General features: G+C 31.8%; 3 protein-coding genes and 1 long non-coding RNA gene across 4 annotated transcripts; 3 read left to right on the plus strand and 1 right to left on the minus strand.

The window, feature by feature from the left end:
- Positions 1–1,037: 1,037 nt before the first annotated feature.
- LOC145616776 (xyloglucan endotransglucosylase/hydrolase protein 3-like) lies at positions 1,038–3,187 on the minus strand. The gene is made up of 4 exons (XM_081671504.1): positions 3,013–3,187; positions 2,542–2,642; positions 2,227–2,423; positions 1,038–1,452 (listed from the first exon to the last, which is right to left on the minus strand). Exons 1-4 carry the CDS (start codon positions 3,185–3,187, stop codon positions 1,056–1,058), a joined length of 870 nt encoding a protein of 289 aa, XP_081527630.1. The 3' UTR covers positions 1,038–1,055.
- Positions 3,188–5,733: 2,546 nt separating this feature from the next.
- On the plus strand, positions 5,734–10,770 carry LOC145616777 (uncharacterized). Its single transcript, XM_081671505.1, has 8 exons — positions 5,734–5,783; positions 7,134–7,278; positions 7,373–7,624; positions 7,712–8,801; positions 9,641–9,891; positions 9,987–10,060; positions 10,292–10,430; positions 10,738–10,770. Exons 1-8 carry the CDS (start codon positions 5,734–5,736, stop codon positions 10,768–10,770), a joined length of 2,034 nt encoding a protein of 677 aa, XP_081527631.1.
- A 3,008-nt stretch (positions 10,771–13,778) lies between these two features.
- LOC145616435 (small ubiquitin-related modifier 1-like) lies at positions 13,779–16,444 on the plus strand. Its single transcript, XM_081671148.1, has 3 exons — positions 13,779–13,940; positions 15,668–15,817; positions 16,145–16,444. Exons 1-3 carry the CDS (start codon positions 13,830–13,832, stop codon positions 16,202–16,204), a joined length of 321 nt encoding a protein of 106 aa, XP_081527274.1. The 5' UTR covers positions 13,779–13,829; the 3' UTR covers positions 16,205–16,444.
- A 1,663-nt stretch (positions 16,445–18,107) lies between these two features.
- Positions 18,108–19,902, plus strand: LOC145618123 (uncharacterized). Its single transcript, XR_014107852.1, has 2 exons — positions 18,108–18,460; positions 19,397–19,902. It is a non-coding gene; the product is annotated as an uncharacterized LOC145618123 (long non-coding RNA).
- Positions 19,903–23,699: the final 3,797 nt, after the last annotated feature.

The raw sequence follows: 23,699 nt of genomic DNA on the forward strand, positions 1-23,699 counted from the left end.
AGTTTTAAGAAATATGGCTTATTTATAATTATCTAATGAACTACATATCAAAAAAAAACTCTTTGGAAAAAGTTGTTCTCTAAAACCTTTAGACTGATGTCAAACTTACAATACCACTTTCACTAACACTACTTAATACGAAGTAATAATCAAGGAGAAATTGATTATATATATAAGTGTATAACCACTATGCTTAATTACTACTTGTATATATTATCACATTATATCTCATTACATACAATCATTAGTACGGAGTAATATATATATATATAGGGGGAGGCTCTCGTGAGAATTTATCTTATGTGAGAATTTTTATTATGTGAGAACACTCTTTATGTTCTAAATTTTAACTCTTATGTTCTAAATTTTAAATCTGATGTTCTAAACTTTTCCTTAGGTGTTCTAAATTAAATCAAATGTTCTAATTTAGTACTCACATGTTCTAAACCATAAATTAGTTAAGTTTGATATTATAAATTTTAAAAACCTTGTTCCAAAATTTTAACTTGTATGTTCTAAATTTTAAAACGTGTGTTCTAAGATTTTTAATTATATGTTCCAGATTTTAAAGCGCATGTTCTATTTTTTACTCGTATATTCTAAATTATTTAGTCACATGTTCTATATTCTATATCAAGTTATTCTAAATTTTTATTCACATGTTCATAATCTTAAATCAGATGATCTAAATTTTACTCATGTTTAAAATTTCATAAAGCAAATTTACTAAATATTTAGTCACTTAATCTAATTCTTAAATAAGATGTTCTAAACATATTACTCACACTGATGTTCTAAATTATTACTCATATGTTCTAAATTTTAATTTGAGTCACATGTTCTAAATTTTTACTCTTATGTTCTAAATTTGTACTCACATGTTCTAAATTTAAGATCAGTTCTCATATAAATACAAATTCTCACATATGGGCCTAATCTCACCGGATCCCTCCCCTCTATATATATATATATATAGCCCTATTGATCGATCTCAACCCGTACATGGCATAGGCCAAAGAATTGGCTTTGACATTCATATCAATCTATTTTATAAATCAGTATTGTTGAGAGCACTCGGGAGGAGTAACAGGATGATTTTGCTTATCAGTGCAGTAATCATAAGTAACATAATGATGCTTGACAATATTATAGGCTTTTTGTTCAGTAGGATCTAATTCCCAATATCTTTTGTTGTTCCACCAATATTTATCAGAGTTGCAAGGCTCAATTGTCCCACTATCTTTATCAATTTGGCAACCATCAATGTTGAAACCTTTAAAATATGCCCTAAATGGTTCATGGTTCCAATCAACCTTGGTCTGACCTCCATCTGTTGCCCAATCAGATCCATCCCATATGCTTGCTTCTATCTTCATTGGTTTAGATGGGTATCCAACCCCAAAGTTTATGTTGTTTTTGAAATATCTTATTGGTATATTGTCTGCAAAAAAACTAATTTACAAGACAAAACACATTATATATACTTCATATATACATCATAATCATGTCAACTTTAATTTATTTCAAATAATCAAAGCTTCAATAAATGTTACCTTTAAGTATCTAAATGTTGTTACTAATTTGACAGTGATTGTCTCACAAAATAGTTAAGTAGTCATGAACAACATTTAGAGACGGATGAGGGAGTGAATGAGTGATGTATGTCAATATGTGTTACTCCATGCATAATTTAATGTCAGATCAGATGATGTTGTTTATAACTTTAAAATAAATAAATTCATGCGAAACATATGAGTGTCAATGTGTGGCGATTGTATGTGGAAAATTATGTAATTATATAAATAATTATTTTTACATACAAGTGTAATCAAACCTACTCATCCAAAAAAATAAGTTTATTCTCAATAAATTATTAATATTATAATTATAAATATGTTGTTGATACTTAAATGAAAAATAATAATTATCAGGGGCAAATAAAGGGCATGATGATGTAAATTAAAATTAGTGACAATTGACCCCATAATTGGGAATGTAGCTCTGCCAATGCATACAAGATATATGAATATATGATCACGTATACGGTGTGATTTTGTAGTAGTTATAACCATACATTCACAAATCACGAAATTTAAGTAAAATTAGCCAGCAATATATATAAATTTTTAATTAGTAGGTGACATATATTTTGTCATGCATGCATGTTTAATACTTTAATTAATTAGCTTTTCCTAAACTCCTAGAATAACAATAATACATACTTACACAATGTGATGTTGGTTCCAAAGGATCTTGTAAGTGTGAAAATCAGCAGTAGGATCAAACCAAAGATGAATCCTATGCTCTCTATTCCCTATTCCTTGTGCAAATACATTAGTTTGCAATGTGTAGGGTTTCCCTTCTCTGTTCCCCAAGAACTCAAAGTCTAGCTCATCGCGACTACCATCTTCGACTGATGTTAACTACATATATATTAATTAATCATCCATTTAAATGAGTTAGTTTAAGTGAACTTTCATTAATTAAGAGGGTGAATTAATTAATGAAAGCAAAATAATTAATGATTAGTGTGTAATATACATAAAATGCTGTAACAACTCCTCCTGAGTCTTTATCTGGCACTTTTATTTGCATGGTAAAGAACCCTGATCCATAGCTCTGCTTTGATTCGAACCCAGCACCTGCAGCATCATTGATCGATCATATAGACGTAGTTTTCAATTATATGTAGTACGTACTCCATATAAAAATAAGGTTAATTATCACGTCAAATGTTACTATAATGTAATAGAGAAAATACAAGCTAATTATAAATAATGTTACATGAGTGAAGCCATCTTATACACATAGGTTACCTTGATCTCCAAAATAAGTAAAAAGTCACACAATACAGTCATAGGTATAAGTAATTAAGACATCGGAAGCCTACAATAAGATATTGTAACGTAAAATAGTCGTGCATAAAGATTTTTTAAAAAAAACTATAATGAATAAGATAACATACATAATACCAAAATACTATTATTTCAGAAGAAGATTGAATGAACCCACCTGATGATTTATCTAAGTAGATTTGAACTTCCGTCGCATGATTCTCCACATGAGTATATCCCCAAACAACACCATAATTCTCATCAAAAATAGGCTCACTACTAATTCTACTTGTACTTTCACTAATAAAGAACGCGATTAATACAATTTTACTGATCATAATATATAAAGCCATATGTAGAACTTAGTTGTACAATTCAAGCTAAGTGATCATAAAATTTTCCGAAGATTTATCTATAGTATAAGACTATAAGTTGATGGTTGTTCTATATATGTATGGAACTTGTTTGAATAATACATGTATAGACGTCATCTTAATAAAGCAGGAAGAGTGTGAGCCTTAATTCTGCCACCTTCAATGTCCCACACGTAAAACACTAGAGTACATACCCATATCTTTCCCATAACAATAGTTACATCAAATTATTCAATATACGTAGTAGTAGCTTGAAAATAACTATAACTAAAACTAAAGGCCCTTGGTTCTTTTTACCTCCATTATTAGGACAATATAATGTGAGGGAATTTTACACTTATTTGAGTATGCATGCTCAACAGTCGTTACGTATTGTGACTATTACGGTATGTGTATATTTCATCTAGTCAATTTTCTGTACGTTTGGTGAATGGAGAAAAAAGTCAAAATATTTGGAGTCCAACTGTCCAAGTTAAAATGTGTGTGGCAGTGTGGGCCATAAAATGTGATGTTTTAATATTGTTACAATGAATTTTGACTTAGGGTTTGTTTGTTTGTTTCATCTTATAATAATTTTATTTATCGATTTTAACTTTAAAATAAGTAAGTTTAGATCATTTTAGATTAAATAAGCTGTGAAAGTTTAAAGAAAATAAGTTGAGATGAAATCGTAAAAGGTCAGACAAAACAATTAATTAGTACGGAGTAGTGATAGAAGTTTGCAGGATTTTCCAGTACGTTTAATTTTTATTATTGTTACTCCCTCGGTCCCTAATTCCTTTTTTGTTTGCCCCATAGACAAAATATGCTTTATTAAGGATTGAACCAAAAGAATGCAAATGGATAGAGAGTGTACTTGTTTTTTCATTTGTGTGAGTGCATGCAAGTAAGGGGCAATATTTTAGGGACATGCATCCCAAAAAAATATACGTAGTACTTATAATTATGATGTTATCAAATACTGTATGGGGCAAATAAATAGGGATAGGTATTAATTTTTTTTCATAAATATGATGTTATCAAATACTATAAACGTGATTGATGCCATGAAATGGTACATGCCAAAGGTTTATTTTAATAAAAAATGATATAATCTATCTATCTAAGTTTCGTTATAATAAACATTAGGTTAAATATGTATGCACTAATATTTATTTTTCGATGCAGTTTTATGATAGATATGAGTCATAAGAATATCATCAGTAATCTACTATCAGACGCTTTTTCCTAACCCAATTTTAATGTTTGTTGATAGATTGAATGAAAAAAGGTGAAGATTTCATGACGTCACCTAGCTAAAAGTGTTTGCACAATTTGGTGAAAAGATTTCATATTTTGCGAGATTGTTAGTAGGAAAAAAATAATAATAATCTATTTCTATTAACTATTACTAAAACATAAATGTTGATGTCATCAACTCTCTAAAGTGTCTTATGTGTCAAATTCTTATTAAAAATTTTCCCTCCAAATTCACGTATGATGTCATCATTTTTTTTTTGCTCTTTCATTTTATTTGCTATAAACTAGGATCAATTAGGTATGAAAATAAAAATTTGAAACTTGTTTTGGCATCAATATTGTTGTATACTCCATACTACTTTTGAATATTCCCAATAAAACAATATCTAATAGATAAAGATATAAGAACGCAACATTAAATATTATTTGTCTAACCATCATTTTAGTATATTTTTAGTAATTAACATAGTAAATATTATGATGTAGCATTAGATAATAACAATTTTTTTTAAAAAATAAGGATTATGTTAATGTTATTATATATATATATACTCCATAAAACAATTTTTTTTTATTTATTGAAAAGCAAGCCCAGTCATGTTAAAATTTACGAACAAGAAAAGATATAAAAGAATTATGAATTATTTATTATTTATCACCACCATGCAAAGCACAAATACTAAACTAGTAATAATTAAAAAAAAATATATTGGTGATAATTTCTAAAACGACTACAATTTTAGTGATGTCCGAACTTCTTTCCAAGCCTATATGAACGATACTTTCGTAAAGTTAACAAGTTTTAGAACGATCGAGCTTCTGTAACTCGTTCATTTCGTCAAAGACTACTTGCCAAATTAAGGCATATCGTTTAAGCATATCAAACTAATACGTGAAGAAATAAAGAAGTAATGTTAATCTTTTTGTTAATTCCACGTAATTAATAGATGAGCTCATCAACTGAATAAAATATAGCGGGTGACCAAAATTCTCGGTCTCAAAATCAGTTGACATGTTCTAATCATTTCTCTATCCTTTTTCCTTCATTTTTTCTCTCTCTCTTATTTCTTCATACATTTAATTTTCTTTGATCATAATCCAATAAATCCATTAATGGTACAAGAATTATAATTCCAGGTAAATAAGCATACAATACTTTTGATTTGTTGTTTAAATTGCTAATTTTATGTGTGATTTTTGACATTAATTTCACATTTATTCATCAATTTTTTTTTTTTATTTATTTTTTTTTTTTTAATTTGTGGGTGTTTACAGAAGGTGAGAATATGGAGTATGATGTTCGTGATCTCTACCCCTTGACAAGTCTGCAAATTGGGTAAGATTTCTCATAACAAAATCATTTTGGTTCGTTAAATGTCACATTTCTTTGGATTTTTGTTATTTTGACTTCTAAATATGTAAATAATTGACAAGCCTTTATGTTTATGATTGAATGTCAGTTATATTTTATTTGTGGAAAGATGAAATTTGGAGTTATTTAGCTTGTTAGCTTGGAATTTTTAAGCTTGAAAGGTTCTTACAATCGTAGCACCACGTGTCAATACAACCCTCTAACATTCTTTGTCAATTTAGAGTGAAATTTAGACACACGTGCCTTAACGGCCTCATTTAAGCTCTTTACATACATGCGGTTCTTATGGATCATGACCAGGCCTTAACTTTCACCGTTTTATAGTCCTCTTTGTAAGGGGGAGGGGGACGCTTGGAACTTGGAAGTGAGAGGAAGGGTAAGGCCCGGCCGTAAGGGGTCACCCACAAGTTAGGCTACAATACTTGGACTAGTTACTCTAGTACACATGCAAATGAAAGATTAAAAAAAACTTTGTATTTACATATGGGGTAACACAAGGTATAAAATGCTCCTACGAGGTGCTTAACTGTAGCCATAATTTGATACTAACTAGAATTCAATTAGAAAAAATCATACTCCTTCAAATCCCAAATAAAGTCCCATTTGCCTTTTGCACATGCTTTTAGGAAGGTAGTGGGGATAGTTGACTAAATGTGAAATTAAAATATAAGATAGTGGGGTTTGGTTGATTAAAAATGAATAAATAACCAGATAGAAAGGTGAATTAAGACTTTTATTTAGGGACAAAAGTTGTGATGGAATGAGACTTTTATTTGGAGACGAACGACAAATTATAAAAATTTCACATTAACTTATAGTGAGAACAAGGTTACCTTGTGTTATTTTAGAATCTAGAGGTGATTTAGGGCATGTTCTCTTACGTTGAAATTCAATTCAATTCAGTTCAGTTCAGCTCCTAATTTCCTTCTCTTATAAAATATTCATTTCAGTTCAGCTCAGTTCAGTTCAGCTGAGTTCAGTCAATGAGAACACGCCCTTACTCGTAGCTTTATTGTGCTTTCTGTGGGCTAACTATGTAATCTCTCAAGATCTATAGTATAAGACTTGTTACAGGGTGTTATTTTTCTTAGTGAAAACTAGGTTCTAACCAAAGAATAGTGAAAACTACAAAATTGGATGTTTAAAGCATATGGTAGTTTTATTATTCTAAATTTCAGGATGCTGCATTTTGTGTGCATGAATCTAGCTTGTTCAAGGCTAAAGAGGAAAGAATGACACATTCTAATATCTTGGAAGATGCATTATGAAATGATTATAAACTGTGTCTTAAGGACTTTATCTTGTTATTGACAGGGATGTACAATCTTATCTTTCACAAGCATACCTGTTTTTTGCAATCTATAGTCACAAGTTCTTGATCCTGGTCGATAATCATTCCTGGCGGATGAATAATAATCACTCCAAATCAACCCATCTAAGAGAGTTGTTTGCCACTAAGGTCATTGCCTTCCTTAGCATAAGATTGACTCTATTAAATTTTCACTCTATAATTTGGGTGTATGGTACTCATTGTGGTTTTTGCATTAACACAGTACAGGACGTCACCCTTCAAAAACTCTAGGGCTTTGTTAAGGCGTGTCAGTGCACGTTACAAAGATAACTCGATTTCTTCAAATGATGAGAGGAAGAAGTTGTACAGATGGGTGTCTGTTGTCAATTCTCAGAGGTGGAGAGCACAAGCTTTTTTCTCTTTGGTGGATTTACATGTAGCTTTACATGGCTTCATAGTGTTCGAAGTTTATTGGAAGGATATACGTGGCATCAACTACTTCAGTGAGCTTCAGGTACTCCATGCTAAAATAGTCAAATTAGTCATCAACAGTAGATAGATTTACCGCGAATCTGCATTTGAATAGAATTTTTTTGTGTAGTTGCATTATGCTTACTTAAAAGATGCAAAAAAACTTAACATTCTACTTACTAAACTAGTTATATCACACTGTTACTGCCAGTCAGACATATCAATGGCTTTTGAGGTAAAATCAATGAGAAAATGGGATTTCCACAGCATTGACCAAGCTTCTAGTTGTATCCAAACATGGTTCTCAGGATCCCAATCAGAGATTGAATCATTGTGGAAGTGTCTAATGTCCCTCGACGATAAAGTTCCTTCACAATCTCCACAAAAAGTAAGAATTTCTTTTAACGATTTGCTCATAGGACATGGAAAGCATACCAAGAGGGCGTCAATTGATGATTATTTTGATGTCAGAGAATGCACCCATCAGGGTACTAATCCTGATCTTTGTTGTGAGCATCAACTTCTCGAGAAACAAAATGAGCAGAAAACACCAAGAAGACAACAGGATACAGATATTGAACCTGTGCATTATAAGGATACTCTACTGAAATTCTACTTTGATGATAGGGACCTTCCTTTTACATTCAAAAGAATAATAACTTCTGATCTAAGACTTCTAACTTTGCTCGAGTCAGGCCTTCCTTCATGGGTTGTCTTCCTTCAGTCATATCCTTTATTCTGCAAAGTTTATCGACCTTGGATGAGGCCTCTAGTGAGAACACTTTATATATTAATCTCTCTTGTTACCTGTGTGATTGGATTTTATGATCTATACAAGAATGTTCCGGTGTTGAAGGCTGCTGCATCACGCATTTGTGGGCCATTATTTATCTGGATAGAGGATTGGGATATGATTTCCAGAGTCAGATATCTAGGAACAATGCTGTTCATTCAGAATTTTGAGAAAGCAATGCGATGGTCTCTCAAAATTGGCCAAGTCTTGAAACTGCTGCTGTTGCTACTAACAAAACCGTTGATGGAGCCACTACAGGACCTAGTGGAATTCACTTCGCCTCTATGGATTCTACTGTGTGAAGCAGGATCAGATTTCTACAGCATGGTGTCATTTGCTTTGATTTATTTATGTAGTTTAGTTGTTGATCTATTTGAGCTTCTACTCTCTCCATTCCAGCTTCTGTACTCGTACATTGTAATTATAGGTATGTTCTCTCTCCTATCAGACCACGTGTTCTAAGAATGTTCGAAGTATTCTTGCTTTTTAATGCTGTTATTGAGATCTCATAGTTTCTTCAGCATGCTCCCCAGTCCCTTGCATCAGTTCATGTATTTGCCTTTGTATAGAGGATTAGCTTGACCAGCATCCTAGTTACTGTAGTATGACTAAAATATAATTTTTTTTTTGTTCTTTTTAACGGGATTCAGTGTTTTCTGGCACAATCTGTTACATATTACACTGAAATACTGAACCCACTCTCCCGGCCCACCACTATGGTTGTACTTTTCAAATTGGACCAGCATATTTTTATGGAGTACTTGTTGTTGTTTAACATGTCTTTTCTGTTTTCTGGTCAATTGGCTATTACTGCTCAGACTAACATGTTTTGCTTAGAGGCCAGGCCATTGATTTTATAAAAAATTGCTTACCTGCTAGTTGTTCAAAAGATTATTGGTACATTACGTCATTAGTATGATTTATGTTTTATGAATGAATAACGCTGGACCAATCTATATCAATTACAAAACCATTTGTTATACACTCAGAGACCTACCTCTAAGTACACCGAACCCTCAGATGAGCAATGCAAGTTGACACTTTTAGTGAGTCTGATTAACATATATCTTATTGAGTTACTGGAACATAGGAAAAGTTCTTTGGAACCTATTAGGCACTCAGCACTTTTACTAAAATTTTACCTTCATGTGCTGTTTCTGCCCATATATCTTGTTGCCAAGTATTCCATAATACAACTATTTGTTATTTCCAGTTGATCTACCTAATTTTATAATTTGTCCACTAAAAACTTCTTTTGGCTTGCAGTTTCATTCTTTAGTCCTATTTTTGCCTCCTTATGGGATCTTTGTCAAGTTCCACTCCAGATGTGCTCTCCCATGGGAAATCATGCCGCCTCTTTCTTTAGTAGCATGTACAAGGATCTTCAAGAGATGCTGACGCTCATAGTGAGCAAAGCAACTGAGGTTGGTCATTTGGCTACCCAACTATCTAAAGCAAAGCCTGCCACAACAGAAGTTTCCATGTGGAGTTCTCTGTGGAAAGATCTGTTTTCAAAGGTAGGTTGATCAATTGCCTATTAGATGTACAGTTGAGAGATCAAGTTGATGAATTTTGGAAATGGCAATCGTTTGAGAATGACTCAATCTTGCAGGTGTTTCGTTCTCTCCGTAGTATTTCATATGGATTAATTGCATTCTTGGATTCATGCAACCGACATAGACTTAGGTGTGTTCCTTTTCTCCTTTCGGTATATCTCTAACACCTTTCCCTTATAAATGCATAAATGAGCGGACTTCAATTACATGACAACATCTTGTAACCAAATCTGGTTATAAGTGGAGCTCTTAGGCCATCCAGTTTTTCATCTTTTATTTGTGAAGATTCCTCTAGTTGTTTAGTTATCTGCTTTGATCTTATATTAATGGCATAATTTTTCAATGCTTATTGGAACTGCAGCACATCTAACCACCTCAGTGAATACATAAGGCGCATGTCTGAACTATTATCATCAGGATTGAAAGCTTCTCAGAGAGCGCTTCCATCATCAGGACTGAATGCCTCTCAGCAAGCACTTGCTCAGGAAGGCTGTCAACAGGTAGTTGCTCTGTGGTTTTCCAGAATCAACTTAATTTAGATATAGAAAGTTGTTTATGCACTACATTGCTGTTATTTGCATCGATATGTCATGAAAAATATGAGCTAGTACAAATCTTGAGCAACTTGTTGAGTACACCACTGAGTTAAGGCAATAGGCAAATATAACCACTAATCTGCATGGTGATCACTTAATGTAGAGAACTCCAAATCTTGCTTAAAAAGCTGACAGACAAGCCTACTATGCTCCAAGGACAAACTCAGTTTTCTCGACTTGAATTATGTTTTGATTGTGATTTATGATTTAGAAGCCTGAGCTGTCACGAGAATTAGAAGATTGAGAATATCTTGAAAAATCTTCTAAGAAAAATAAAACCATGCTGGATAGTTTCAATTCTGAAATTGACAGCATGTAGCTAAGTTCATTTTACACAGCATATCATATTCTTATGCTTGATGTTGCATGTTTCATTTGATTACAGTCATTACACTTTACACATTTCACCAATATTATTGACTATTCCTGAAATCTTCTCTCTTACAGCAAATTCCTGAAAATCACGAGCACTTCGATTGAACAGAAACTCAGTTGTATCTCCTGTACAAATGTTGATGAATATACATCTCATCTACCAAGCTAACCTATGTACCATCTTGCTAGTAATTTGTCTAATCACAAACTAATTCCGTATGTGCTTGGACACCAGTAGATTATGTACACTGAGCTATTCTGTAACGGATTATATCAGCCTGTTATGTCTGATTCTTTGCACATAGGAATGGTAATATAGGTTGGAATCACCCCAAGTAAAATATACTAGTGAGTAGTGACTGGCTATATGCCTATATTGTAAGCAGTGTCTCCAGATACTATAATATATGGTCAGGCATCTTATATGCTGCAGTCTGTATCTCTAGTAATGAAGGCCTTGTTTAGATATGTTGTTGTATACTTGTATTGCAAATGCACATTGTACAGGAAGAGCTATTGAGTCTTTTCTCCAAAAAAATAGCGAAGAAATTTATGATTGTAGTTATTTTACCAAACATATTGAGACTCCATTCCTAGAATATGTGATGACTGTATGATTACAGATGTTATGTTGAGATGTTCAATGCCATACATCATTACATCTTACAAATTTGGATTTAATCTACAAAACATTAGTCCTCTAAATCCTATGAGACAGTCCAATATTGAAGGCGGCCTACCAATACGAAGAGCTTAGCAAATGGGTTATGAGATTATCTTTATCCTTGAGAAAGAATGGGTTGTGAGATTATGAATTATGATATGCCACCGTGCCGGGGCTACAATGTCGCCACAACAATAGGCCCTGTGCAATTCTCAAAATGAGGCCCTCGATTAATTCTTTCTCCGTTCTTTTGTGATTTTTAGTTTTAACTCCGTAAAATTTTTACTAGTCTGTATAACATAATTTCATAAATAAAGTTATAAAATGTGTTGTTAAGCATGAAGTTCAACATTATGATTAAAAAATAATGGGAGAGTACATGAATTAAATAACAAATTTTTATTAAACAAAAAACTTGAAAATTAAAGATTAAGTGTTGAAAATGAATTGATAGGAATGAAATCAATTTTGGGAGATAAATAATGGACAATGCTATACATAGCCCTAAGGGCTACATATAAGCATTTAATTTACTCTTGAAAATTGTTTAAATTTAGAAAATCATGACAAAAACACACTAATTACACCGATTTGCGAGTGTATAGCCCATAAATAATTTGGGAGATAAATCAAATGACAATTGACAAATGTATCACACATTTAATGGATGTCTAGCTGTCATGGTAAAAAAAATAAAGCAATTAGGATTTGAACCCCAATACCTTTTACACAAAGCACCAATGCACCATACTCTTAACCAATACTCCAATTTAATTTTTTAGTTATATTAATGAAACTAATTAACCTATATCCAGAATTTCGGCTGGCTGAGAACCGCCTCTCATATGCCATGCCCCTATTTCTAGAATGACTAAAACAACTCGATCGAGTATACACTTTCAAGTATATATCAAGCTAAATCAATTACTTTGTACTCATTAATAACATTGATCTTCGATTGATCTCCGATAAATGCTTATATACAATTCAATATATCAATATCTAATATTGAAAATGAGCAACACATTCCCTGCAAGATGAACTCGCAATGGGAAGCTTTAGCATTCAACTTTAGAACTCCTAGAGAAGGTTCCAACCATTTTTTTTTTTTTGAAGACAAACATACAACCATTTAAGCTTATGTTTTTGAAAGAAAAAAGATTGAAATGGAAAACTTATTGAGTAATGCTATATGTAGCCTTAAGGACTACATATAAGCATTAAATACATTTTTGAAAATAATATAAATTTAGGAATTTATGACAAAAACACACGTAAATCAGTGTAATTAGTGTTTATATTTTGATGATTTCTTAGCTTTTTACGATTTTCAAGTGTAATTTTAATGCTTATATGTAGCCCTAAGGGTTATGTATATTACTGTTTTATATTTAGTTAACCATAATAAAGTTTTAAAATTATGGGTTAAAACTTGTACTTCTAAAATTATTTTGTTTAAATAAATCTTGACAAGAACACACACTTGTAACCATAAAAATACAAGAAGAATTTTGTAACCAATTAGTTGTTGATGTAGTGATGATTGGGATTATAATCATTAGACTTGGTAGGAAAGACTTATGTTCGGTCCCCCACAACAACAATTGGGAGGGGACTAAAAACCCAACCACCCAGAATTGATCTCAAATTCGGATTAGCCTAAAGGGTGAAGCGGGTGGTATATATATATATATATATATATATATATATATATATATATATATATATATATATATAAAAGAAAAAAAGAATTTTGTGAAATTTTAAAAAAAAAAAAAAAAAAAAACAAAATTAGAGCAATATTGGGATTTTAAAAAAAAAAGTCGCGCGGAATTCAAAACAGATTTAAATTCAATTAATAAAAAAATAACCAAAAATATCTTTTTCCTTAAAAAAAATCTTCACCGACTTTCCATTAGATCTTACCTGACGTAACAATCATCGCGCGTACACCAACACAACACCTTTTTTTACTTTTTTTCGTCACTTCATACTTCCATAGATTCGGATAAAACTTCCTATACAAATTTCAAAATTACGAAATTACCCTTCAATCGCAATGACGCGAGTGGGCTTCCTTCTCTTTCACACTTGGCAAAAACCTCGAGGTTTAAGTTTAAAAGGGTTACACAAACAAATTTCTCGTATTTAAGGAACTCATTATTTTCCCATTTTCCGCATTTATACAAGGATTTGTGGTTTTTGATATTGCGATAAAAACCCTAAGAGAGAGAAATTGTGGTTTCAAATTTGAAGATTTGAAGATGACTGGTGAAACTGATACTAACAACAATGGAGGTAACAACGCTTTTAATGAGGATAAGAAGCCTGCTCCTGATCAATCTACTCATATCAATCTCAAGGTTAAAGGTCAGGTAATTATTTTTAAATTTTTCGCCGATTCTTTTGATTTGTTTTGTGAGTTTATATGTTTTTTTTGTTGTTTTTGTGTTAATTTTGTAATTTTGTGTTGAATTTTATGTTTTTGGTGTTAATTTTGTATTTTTTGTGTTGATGAATTAGATAATTGTTGCTGTTTTGTGAATTTATGTATTTTTTTTTGGTATTTTTGTGTTAATTTTGAATTTATTTTTGTGATTTGTTTTTGCGTTGAATTTCATATTTTTGGTGTGAATTTTGTATATTTGTGTTGATGAATTAGATAATTGTGAAATTGTTGAAGTTTTGGATGATTTGATGACATTGAATTATGCGATTTTGCTTATTTGAATCGTATTTATGACCATGCATGCAAACCTAATAAGTAGTTCAGGCTTTGATTTATGCTATTTGTATTTTGACTCTGTTGATCTGTGCAATTATGTGTGTATTTTACTGTTCTATTTGTTTCAGGATCATTCAGTTTAAATTAATTTTACTTATGCGGCTTGTGAATTGTTGTCAAATTTAGATTTAAATTCAGATAATGTGCAGTGGATATCAAATAACGATTCGACGTTTTTTGTTCTAGGATGATATGTTATTTGATGTTTCGGCTGTTCAATGCTTTTGATGTTTTGTTATTTGAGAACGTAATTGTAATTAATTATCATTAACGTTTAGTAATAAAGTTATTATGACTTGATAAGATTAGATAATGAGGTGTATAATGCTTTGATGCTCAGTATGGATAGAGGAGGTATCTTTGAATGGAGGATCATTTAGACGTTTAGTGGTTAATGTTGATGGATTAGCGCTGTCACGATGTGTTTTGTTGATGTGATCTCATAGCTATAGGTAGTAATCTGTGTAAGCCTGAAATGTAGCTCTCTGTCCTCAATTCACCAAGCAAACAAGGAGGATTATGTTGGTGTAGTTTTGGAAGAAAAATAGGGCATGTCGAAAGTTAAATGTGTTGCTCCCTTACTCCCCTCTCTAGCTGCTCTTTCCTCGCTCTTTTTGTTTTCTTTTCTCTTGCTTTTGAGATCTTTTAAATAAGCATATAACTAAATGAATACAATTACGGCTTATCACCTATTCACCATTACTAATTAGACAAAAAGAAAATGGCTAGATCATGGAAAATCGGAAATTCATGATCCTTTTAATATTTGAGCTTTAAATTAGAAATAAGAATCTTAAAATCTCTAAATTTTTAATACTTTAATGTAAATTGACGTTGGAAGTTAGGAATCATAAGCAGAATTAAACTAAAGCGCAATAATTGATAGAGCAAGGAGTGAGGGTATTAATTGTAGACGGAAGGAAGAGTGTGTTTGTGTGAAGATATGGTGCTTTTTCAAAGTTCTAAATTAAATTAGGGAAGACATTTTTGGAAATACAATAATACATTAGTGTATGCTATTGGAAATACTCTTGCTAACAGGTTAATTTCGGGAAAACTGCATGTTGTATGGAAACATAGTGGCTAGGAAGGATGAAAGGATGGTAGAAAGAAGCTAAGTAGTTTTTTTCCTGTAGATAGAAAATCAATGAAGTGGGAGGTGACAATCAATGATGCTTATCGTTATACTTCACAATTTGCTGGCTCTGTATTCTGGATTTATTTACAAATCTGAGTGTGCAAATGGTCTTTCTTTCCTTTTGTAATTGTTGCTGGCTGCTTTGGTGTTGGTTAACTCTTTTCTTTGTTCTCTTAAAGGATGGCAATGAGGTATTCTTTAGGACCAAGCGTACAACAGCTTTGAAGAAGCTTATGGGTGCATATTGTGACCGTCAATCTGTTGACGTGGAATCCATTGCTTTCTTGTTTGATGGTCGTCGACTCCGTGGAGACCAGACTCCTGATGAGGTGATTGCCTTTTAAAAATATTCTTAGTTCTTGTTTGTCATTCTATAGAGTTTCAGCTGACCATGTCCCTCTGGATCTCCCGATATGAATTTAAGATATCAAGTACTCTGTAGATGTTATCATAAAGGGGCATTTTTGCAAATTGATTTATTATAACCTGTGTCTCAAGCTCATTTATTTACCAACCTTTAGATGTTCTGAATGTGTTCCTGCCCCATGGATTTCATGCGAGCAACTGGTCCTGCAATTTTTTTCTTTTTTTCTTTGTGGAAACTGTGTATTAATGATGATTTTCCTTTGTTTTGTTTGGTTAATCTTTTGCTTCAGCTGGAGATGGAAGATGGCGACGAGATTGATGCCATGTTGCACCAGACTGGAGGATACTAATGGAACTATGCTGCGGATAACGGATTCTAGTTCTAGTATTATTAATTAGTATGCTATGCTATTATTAGCTTTGTTTAGGGAGAGTTGAGTTGCTACTGAGTTCTGCTTTTACTTTGTTGACTGAGCTATATGTAGATAACAGTGATCTCCTCCTTGCTAGCTATCCTACCGGGATATGCACTCTTATTCTGTGTAGTTATGAAGTTGCTTCTAATCCTGTTAGTACTTTTGTTCACTTTATTTCTACCTTTATTTTTATGAAAAATAAGTTCAGATTAGGGTTAATAAGTTTATATGCAAATTATTTAAAGAAAAGGGACCTATGATGAAGATAAGGTCTATTTAAGTTCAATTTACGAGTAATTTAGTCAGAATAATGAACCTTTTACCTTGACTTTCTCTATTGCGATTTGGTGGTTTACGCTGAGATATTCAAATTGTGTATAGTTTGTGGCACTCATTTGGTATGTTAATTGATCGAACACACATTCGTGAAAAATTCTCTTCAAAACTCTACTTTTTTTTTTTTGTTAAATATAGAGGAACATATGAGAGAATTTTTATTCAGTGTATATACTTCCATCTGTTACAGGATATATATATATATTTACATGTAGATTATCTAGGGATTCCTCGGATAAGATCAAATACCCGTCTCTAGAGTATTATAGATAGTACATGGATAATAGTCATCCACTTATACATCTATATTATAACACTCCCCCTTGGATGATTTATCAAAGATCGTGTCTCATTAAAACCTTATTAGGAAAAACCCTGTGGGATAAAAACCTAATGAAGGAAAAGAGTACAACAATCTTTGTAATACGCTCGAGATACTGACTCATTAAAAACCTTGCCAGGAAAACCCGATGTGGGACAAAACCGTGGTCAAGGGAAAAAGAGTGCAGTGCGTATATTCTCCCCCTGATGAATACATAACTTGAGTTGATCTTCTTGTGCAATGAATTCAATATAGTTGAATGTCTTATCTCATGTAGAAAGATATCATTCCTTGATCTTGAATCCTCCTAAATTGGCGTTGCATCTTCAAGTCTTCACATGATGTGTTGTGTCTTCAATTTACAATACTTGCGATAATAATAATTCATATGCTTACATTTGTAATATTTGAAGCTTGTTGTTAACGTTGCCTTAAACATCAAATTTATGCCTTCTTCCGGAGGTCATATTTTGCATTTGAAAATTAATGATCAACATTTGATTAAATATTCATTATTAATAATAATCCGATAACATGCAATGTAATATCATCGATAGATGTTGGTATCGATAGATGCATGTTGGTCTCTAATAAATCTTTATATGAATTAGTAGTGCAACATATATAATTGCATACTTTGTTTATGGTTCTGCTGGACCATAAGAAAACGTTCTCACGCATAAGTATCTTGTTGTTATATTATTTGTACATCTCATATATAGTTGATACGAGAGTTTCCTTATAAATATCAATAATAAATCGCACTAACTCTTACATGCTCAAACTTCAGGTTGAGATGTCAATGATGTAGTCATATAGACTTTTAGGAGTTTGATAATAAGTACAATATTCAAAATACATAATTCGTAGGGCTAGGTATTTAGATTCGTCGTATATAAGTTGTTCGGGAACTCTTCTTACATGATTCATTCATAGCATTCTATTAAATCGACGCCATATATAGTTTCATCACAATTATAAGCCCATTTGAATATAAATATCTCATTCTAATCTTCCATCAAAGTTGTATATGCCACTACTAGAAAAAAATTAATTTGCTGCTATTAATTTGCTGCATTTTATGCATTTCGCTGCAAATTAAAGTCGGTTTTACATATAGGTACTATTAATATTATTAATTAGCAGGGGTTTTTCTATTGATCCGCTGCAAATCAATTATCCTACATTTACCCTAGCCCCTTTATTCCTTAGCCGACCAATTCATTCATAAAGCTCTTTCTCTCTCTTCCACCTTCATCTTCATCTTCTCTCACTCATCCTCACCGGCTGATTGCTCACTAACCTCACCAGAGATTCTACTTTGTCGCTCACTCTCATCGACACTTTTAGTTTCTCACTCACTCACTCACTCACTCGAGTACCCACTCACTTACTCACCCAGTCACCCTTGTCGGCGTTCGTCGGGTCTAGGTTCAATCAAAGTCTCACCGCTCCACTGATCTAACGGCTAACCTACTCGCTCACCACCACCTTCACTCGCCGACTATCGCTCTCAAAGCTAAGGGCCTAAGGTAACTAATTTTATAGTATTTTATTTCCTTAATTGAGAACGAAATAGGGAGTCGCAATTTTTGAGGAATTCCCTTCCACTATGCGATTTGGGTATTACTATTTGTGATAATTGAGAAGGTGAATGTTAATTTGAGTTTGTGAAGAATTTGATTTCAGCATGTTTGAAATTCTAAAGGGTTAAATTGATGAATACAACTGTTTTAGTGTGCTCAAGTTTCGAAAAGATAATCGGTTTTTCCAATTCTTAAATGGGTTTTCGAATTTTACGCCATTCATATGTAATATGTTTCAATTTGATTATAAGTAGTCATCCTTGTTTTTCAATTCTCTGTCATACAACCATTTTATTGTGTCCTTTGGCATCTTTGGAGGCTGATTGTTCACTTGTAGACATAATGATATGATCCTTTTGTTGTGTTATATCTCATTTTTGTGAAAACTAAATCAGAAGGTCATAGATCACTTCTTACCTTTGTTATTATGGTTCCTAGTTCAAGTAAGATTAATTGGCGAAGCTAATCATCACTGGAACCTTGTTGTGCCCGAATTGATGAAGATATGCAATACAAAGTATTATATTTGTCACCCCATTTTTTAATGGTATAAAATTGTAACAGAATATATCTATATATGTGCTTCTTTGTAAGAGTTTCTTTAATTTGAAAGTTATTTGGGTGTAAGTGTGTTATGACTGTTATCTAATTGTGGAGTTTTTGTTGTAGTGATTAAATAGGTTTATTTTGGTGGTGAATTAGTACTTCATATTATTAAAGAAGGTTTTATTTGTTTTGCCAAGATTTTTATGCTTTCATATTGGAATTGAATTGAAATTTTTGAGTTGGGTTGCTTTGGATATTTGTTTCTCCTGCTACTGTTGTATTTTTTAAGTATAGGGTTGTGGTTGAATTTGAAGTGTTAAGTTGGTTTTGTTGCAGAAAAGCTAAAATAGGTTTGTATAAGTGGAAAGAAGAGATGCAGGACAAAGAATGTGTTTGAGAGAGTATCAAGTGGAATCCTTCACTCAAGGGCAATTGAACATCTACAAAAGGTAGGTGCTTCTATCTTCTATCTCAAAGGTACTACTGCTCGTACTGCTGCTGCTGCTGCTGCTGCTCGTACTGCTGCTGCTGCTCGTGCTGTAACTTCTGTTGCTGTTGCTGGACTTGCTACCTACTCAATGCTATCTATTGCCTGCTCGATGCCCTAGCTGTTGTTGCCCAATTGACACCATTGCTGCTGTTGCCTTCGATACTTCTTTGTCCATTAGATCTCAGAGTTTGTAATATTGTCTATTGCTAATGTCGTTGTGGTTGTGCTCCTCTTGTATTATGTTAAGTTACTGAAATGTCTAATGTTGTCCAATTGTAATATTTTTTTTTTATTTTTATGAAAGTGTACTTTTACAGGCTATTATTAATAGAAATATAATTTTTTTCTACAATTGCAAATAACATTTCAGTCTTTTATATTTTATAAGTTGAATATCAAATTGGCAGGTTTGATAAATTAAAACCCAAATATTTAAATTGTAAAAAAATATTAATTTGCAGGGGTTAATGGCATTAACTGCTGCAAATAAATTGATTGATTTGCTGCGGTTGTTACCGCAGCAAATTATTCAATTGATTTGCGGCCCTGGCGTTTGCTGCCCCTCCAAAAACGCAGTAAATAAATCATTTTTAACCGCCGCAAATAAATGTTTTTCTTGTAGTGTGCACCTTACTATACTTTTAACGTATACTCACATATGTCATATACCATGATTATTGTATGGAAACTATGAAATATAAAACTATGACAGGATATTAAACAAAATATAAGATGAGTAATGCATTAAACAATTTCCTACACATGCAATGTGAAAACCATTAACCTATGACTTACTAATGCAAATGAACATAATAAGACTCAAAATAATGCAAGACACTGTATAGTGTGGATTTCAAATCCATATTCTATTGGACTTCTGGTCCACGATAAATTTTGATCATTATAACTATGTCGACATCAAAATGGACATATATCTGAGATCCCTTATTTACTAGTCCATTATTTTACGCATATGCGTTTTATTCATCGGTTCCATTATATACCGGTATCATTATATTCTTCAAAATTCAATTTTTATTTGCGTGCTATCTTACAATAATGATATCTGAATATATCTTCAATTGGTACCATTACATAATTTTTCTCATATCATAGGCCATCTATTATAGTTCAGATATCTATACCGCCTATATTTGGGGTAATTTATACACTGATATTAATATATTATAATTACACTTTACAAGTATTAACTGCACTATCTTGCCATATATCACATATTTATATTGGAACCGATTACACAACCTACACTTCAAGTGTAGTGATTCAAAGAAAACTGGCAAGATATTTCTCAATGTATAATTTTACAAAAATTGGCACATAACACTATAAATTATCTTTATAGGGATCAACTAATTATAATCTTACAATTTTGCCAACTTACTCTATTTCTTCTCCCCCTTAAGTTGGTAAAATATCTCAAATATTGGGGCGTCGAATTATTCACCAACTTAGTACATTATTTCATGTGCAAAACGATTTCATTCTATATATATAGGAGGAATTTAATTATTTATTTTTCACAAAATTCCTCTCATAGAAGAGTTATATTCACCAAACTTTTTATCTCTTCTAGAGAACATTTTATAGGAAAATATACTTTCTTAATTAACTTATAACGCAAATTGCACATGTTAACAAATCTTTCATAATTTGTTCTCTTCCGGAGATCAATATCAGTGGGGAGACATGTATTGTGCAGTTGTCTATCTAACTTTCTTATTTATTATGTGCTGACATACGATAGCCCCAATCAAGAGAACTGTTATACAAGCATAAACTTGCTTGTAATTTCAGTTGGTGGTGTACAACTCGTATTTGGTGAGCTTCTGGTCACCTAATAGCTGTCAACATATAAATTATTCTAGTGAACTTCTGGTCACCAATTATTTAGAAAAACCAATATATTATCTCTTGAACTTTTCTTTTAACACAAACTATTAAAAATCACAATCCAAATATAGCTCAATCTCAATGTTATGTCTTGCCATTCAATTTATTTCATATATTTAACATGAGAGAGCGTCAACACATTATTTCTTTCATATCAAAAGAAACTTCAGGTTTTCATAACGGGAATTTATTAAACCCCGGATGGCCTAATTATTAATATCACATCCAATCACTTTTCCTTTAGTATTTAAATTATGGTCAGTTTTATAATATTGGTGATCACCTTATTATAGTACTTTATGCATGGCCATGAATATGATGTGATATAAGTACACCAATGTGTTTCTTTCTACAATTGGCAAGACAATTAACTAATACTCATACTCCACTAAGCATTGATTGTAATCTTGATACATGCTAATCTTGTTGGACAACATTTTATACTCTTCTAGAGTACTTTATATAACCATAATACATTTTAATGTACTAGATATAATCGATCTCTTCAGGAGATGCATCAAAATGTGTCACTTTCTCAAATTTGCCATTGTCAATTATTGCTCCTTTCCTCTTTAAAGGATTCTTATCATTGTAACCCTTTGGATTACCGCACTTCAGGTGTGCTAGTTTCAATAGCAACTGATCTTGTCCTTCTAGGACATCAACTTAATATGTATATGTATAGCTAGTATGTAAGTAATGACATTTATTCATATCCATCTTCAAGATGGTATCATTCTAAATATTTGATTATCATGTGGCCACCTCTATTAAATAAATAATTGATATTTAGGCTAGTGTATGTACCAAACTGACCATCAGCATATTTAATTATTCATGTGCAAGGATTACATAAAAACAATGGAATAAACACTATCTCCCCCTAATCCTTGCATATGGGGGTATAAAAATAACCCAACAATCTTTAAATCTTTTCTACCTTTTAAGGCATAAATTCTTTTAGCAATGCATGTATCAAGCATAATAATATTATTCTTATAAACTCTTACTCGTAACTCTTGCCCAATTTTATTAATCTATATAAGTATGGGCATAATAAATACAAAACATATTTTTGCAATTATGTTTTCCACAATGTCATCTATCTCTTGTTCAAATAAATATTGTGCAATCATGTTTAATTTACTTTCAATAATCCAACTTCAAGTAGGTACATGAATTTAATCAGACATCAAGCAACATATTCATACTAAAATCATGATAGTTGTACAAATCATATGATCATGTTAATAAAGTCAATTATGATGCATATGTACATGAACAATATCTAGAACTTACAGCCCATATATGAAAATGAGTATGCAATTAGTGTATTAGTAGTATCTCATGTAATAGACATAATCATTACAAAGTTATAATTCATCAATGAACTCCTTTCATACATAATTAACACAACACATGATTGTGGTCAAATTTATCTTCAAACAAGTGCTAGCTAGCATGAATTGAGATCGAACAAACATTCACGTGGCTAATAAAAATATGACATCATTATATATATATAAATCTTCACAATCATAAAAGTATAAGTAACTAGTTTTATTCCCGTGCAAATGCACAAATTTATAATAATAAGACTTGAAAATAATAAAAGTCAATTAAAATAGAGTTAGTTTAAATGAAATGACTTATATATAACATTTTTTTTATTTTTGAATTTGAATTCATATCATTTCTATCCTTAAAATTCTCTTGTTAGATACATTATTTAAAATATTTTATAAATTATTGGAAGTTTTAATTCATTTAATTTTTTTATCATGTTATTTTTTAAGGGAAAAAAAAATAAAAAAAAAACTAAAAAATATTTGGGCGGGAAAATTTTTGTTGTGAATGTGACATGTGTACTTAAGGGATAACTCTGGTGATTACTTTAGTATATAGTATAGATTTATAAGCTTCAAAAATTACAAGTAGATCATTATACAAGGATAACAAAGCATAGCATCAAGATCAGAAATACATAACAACCACGTACACATAGGTCTTCACACCAATATTGGCACAATATAATATAAATACTGCCTTATTTAAAATGACAATAGCTCTTTCAAAAAATAAAATGACAATAGCCAATTTAGACTTTTTAAGGTCAAATATCCAATCGGCTAATCCTATCTATTTTTTTTTTCGAAGACAAATCTTGTATGCAACAAGATCACGAGTGGAGAAATTGCCATAAGTAAGCATCGTTTTTGGGCTTTATGTAATCAACAT

The sequence above is a fragment of the Chenopodium album genome, chromosome 26 (assembly GCF_948465745.1).
Source record: "Chenopodium album chromosome 26, dcCheAlbu1.1, whole genome shotgun sequence".
In the NCBI taxonomy this organism is placed as follows: domain Eukaryota; kingdom Viridiplantae; phylum Streptophyta; class Magnoliopsida; order Caryophyllales; family Amaranthaceae; genus Chenopodium; species Chenopodium album.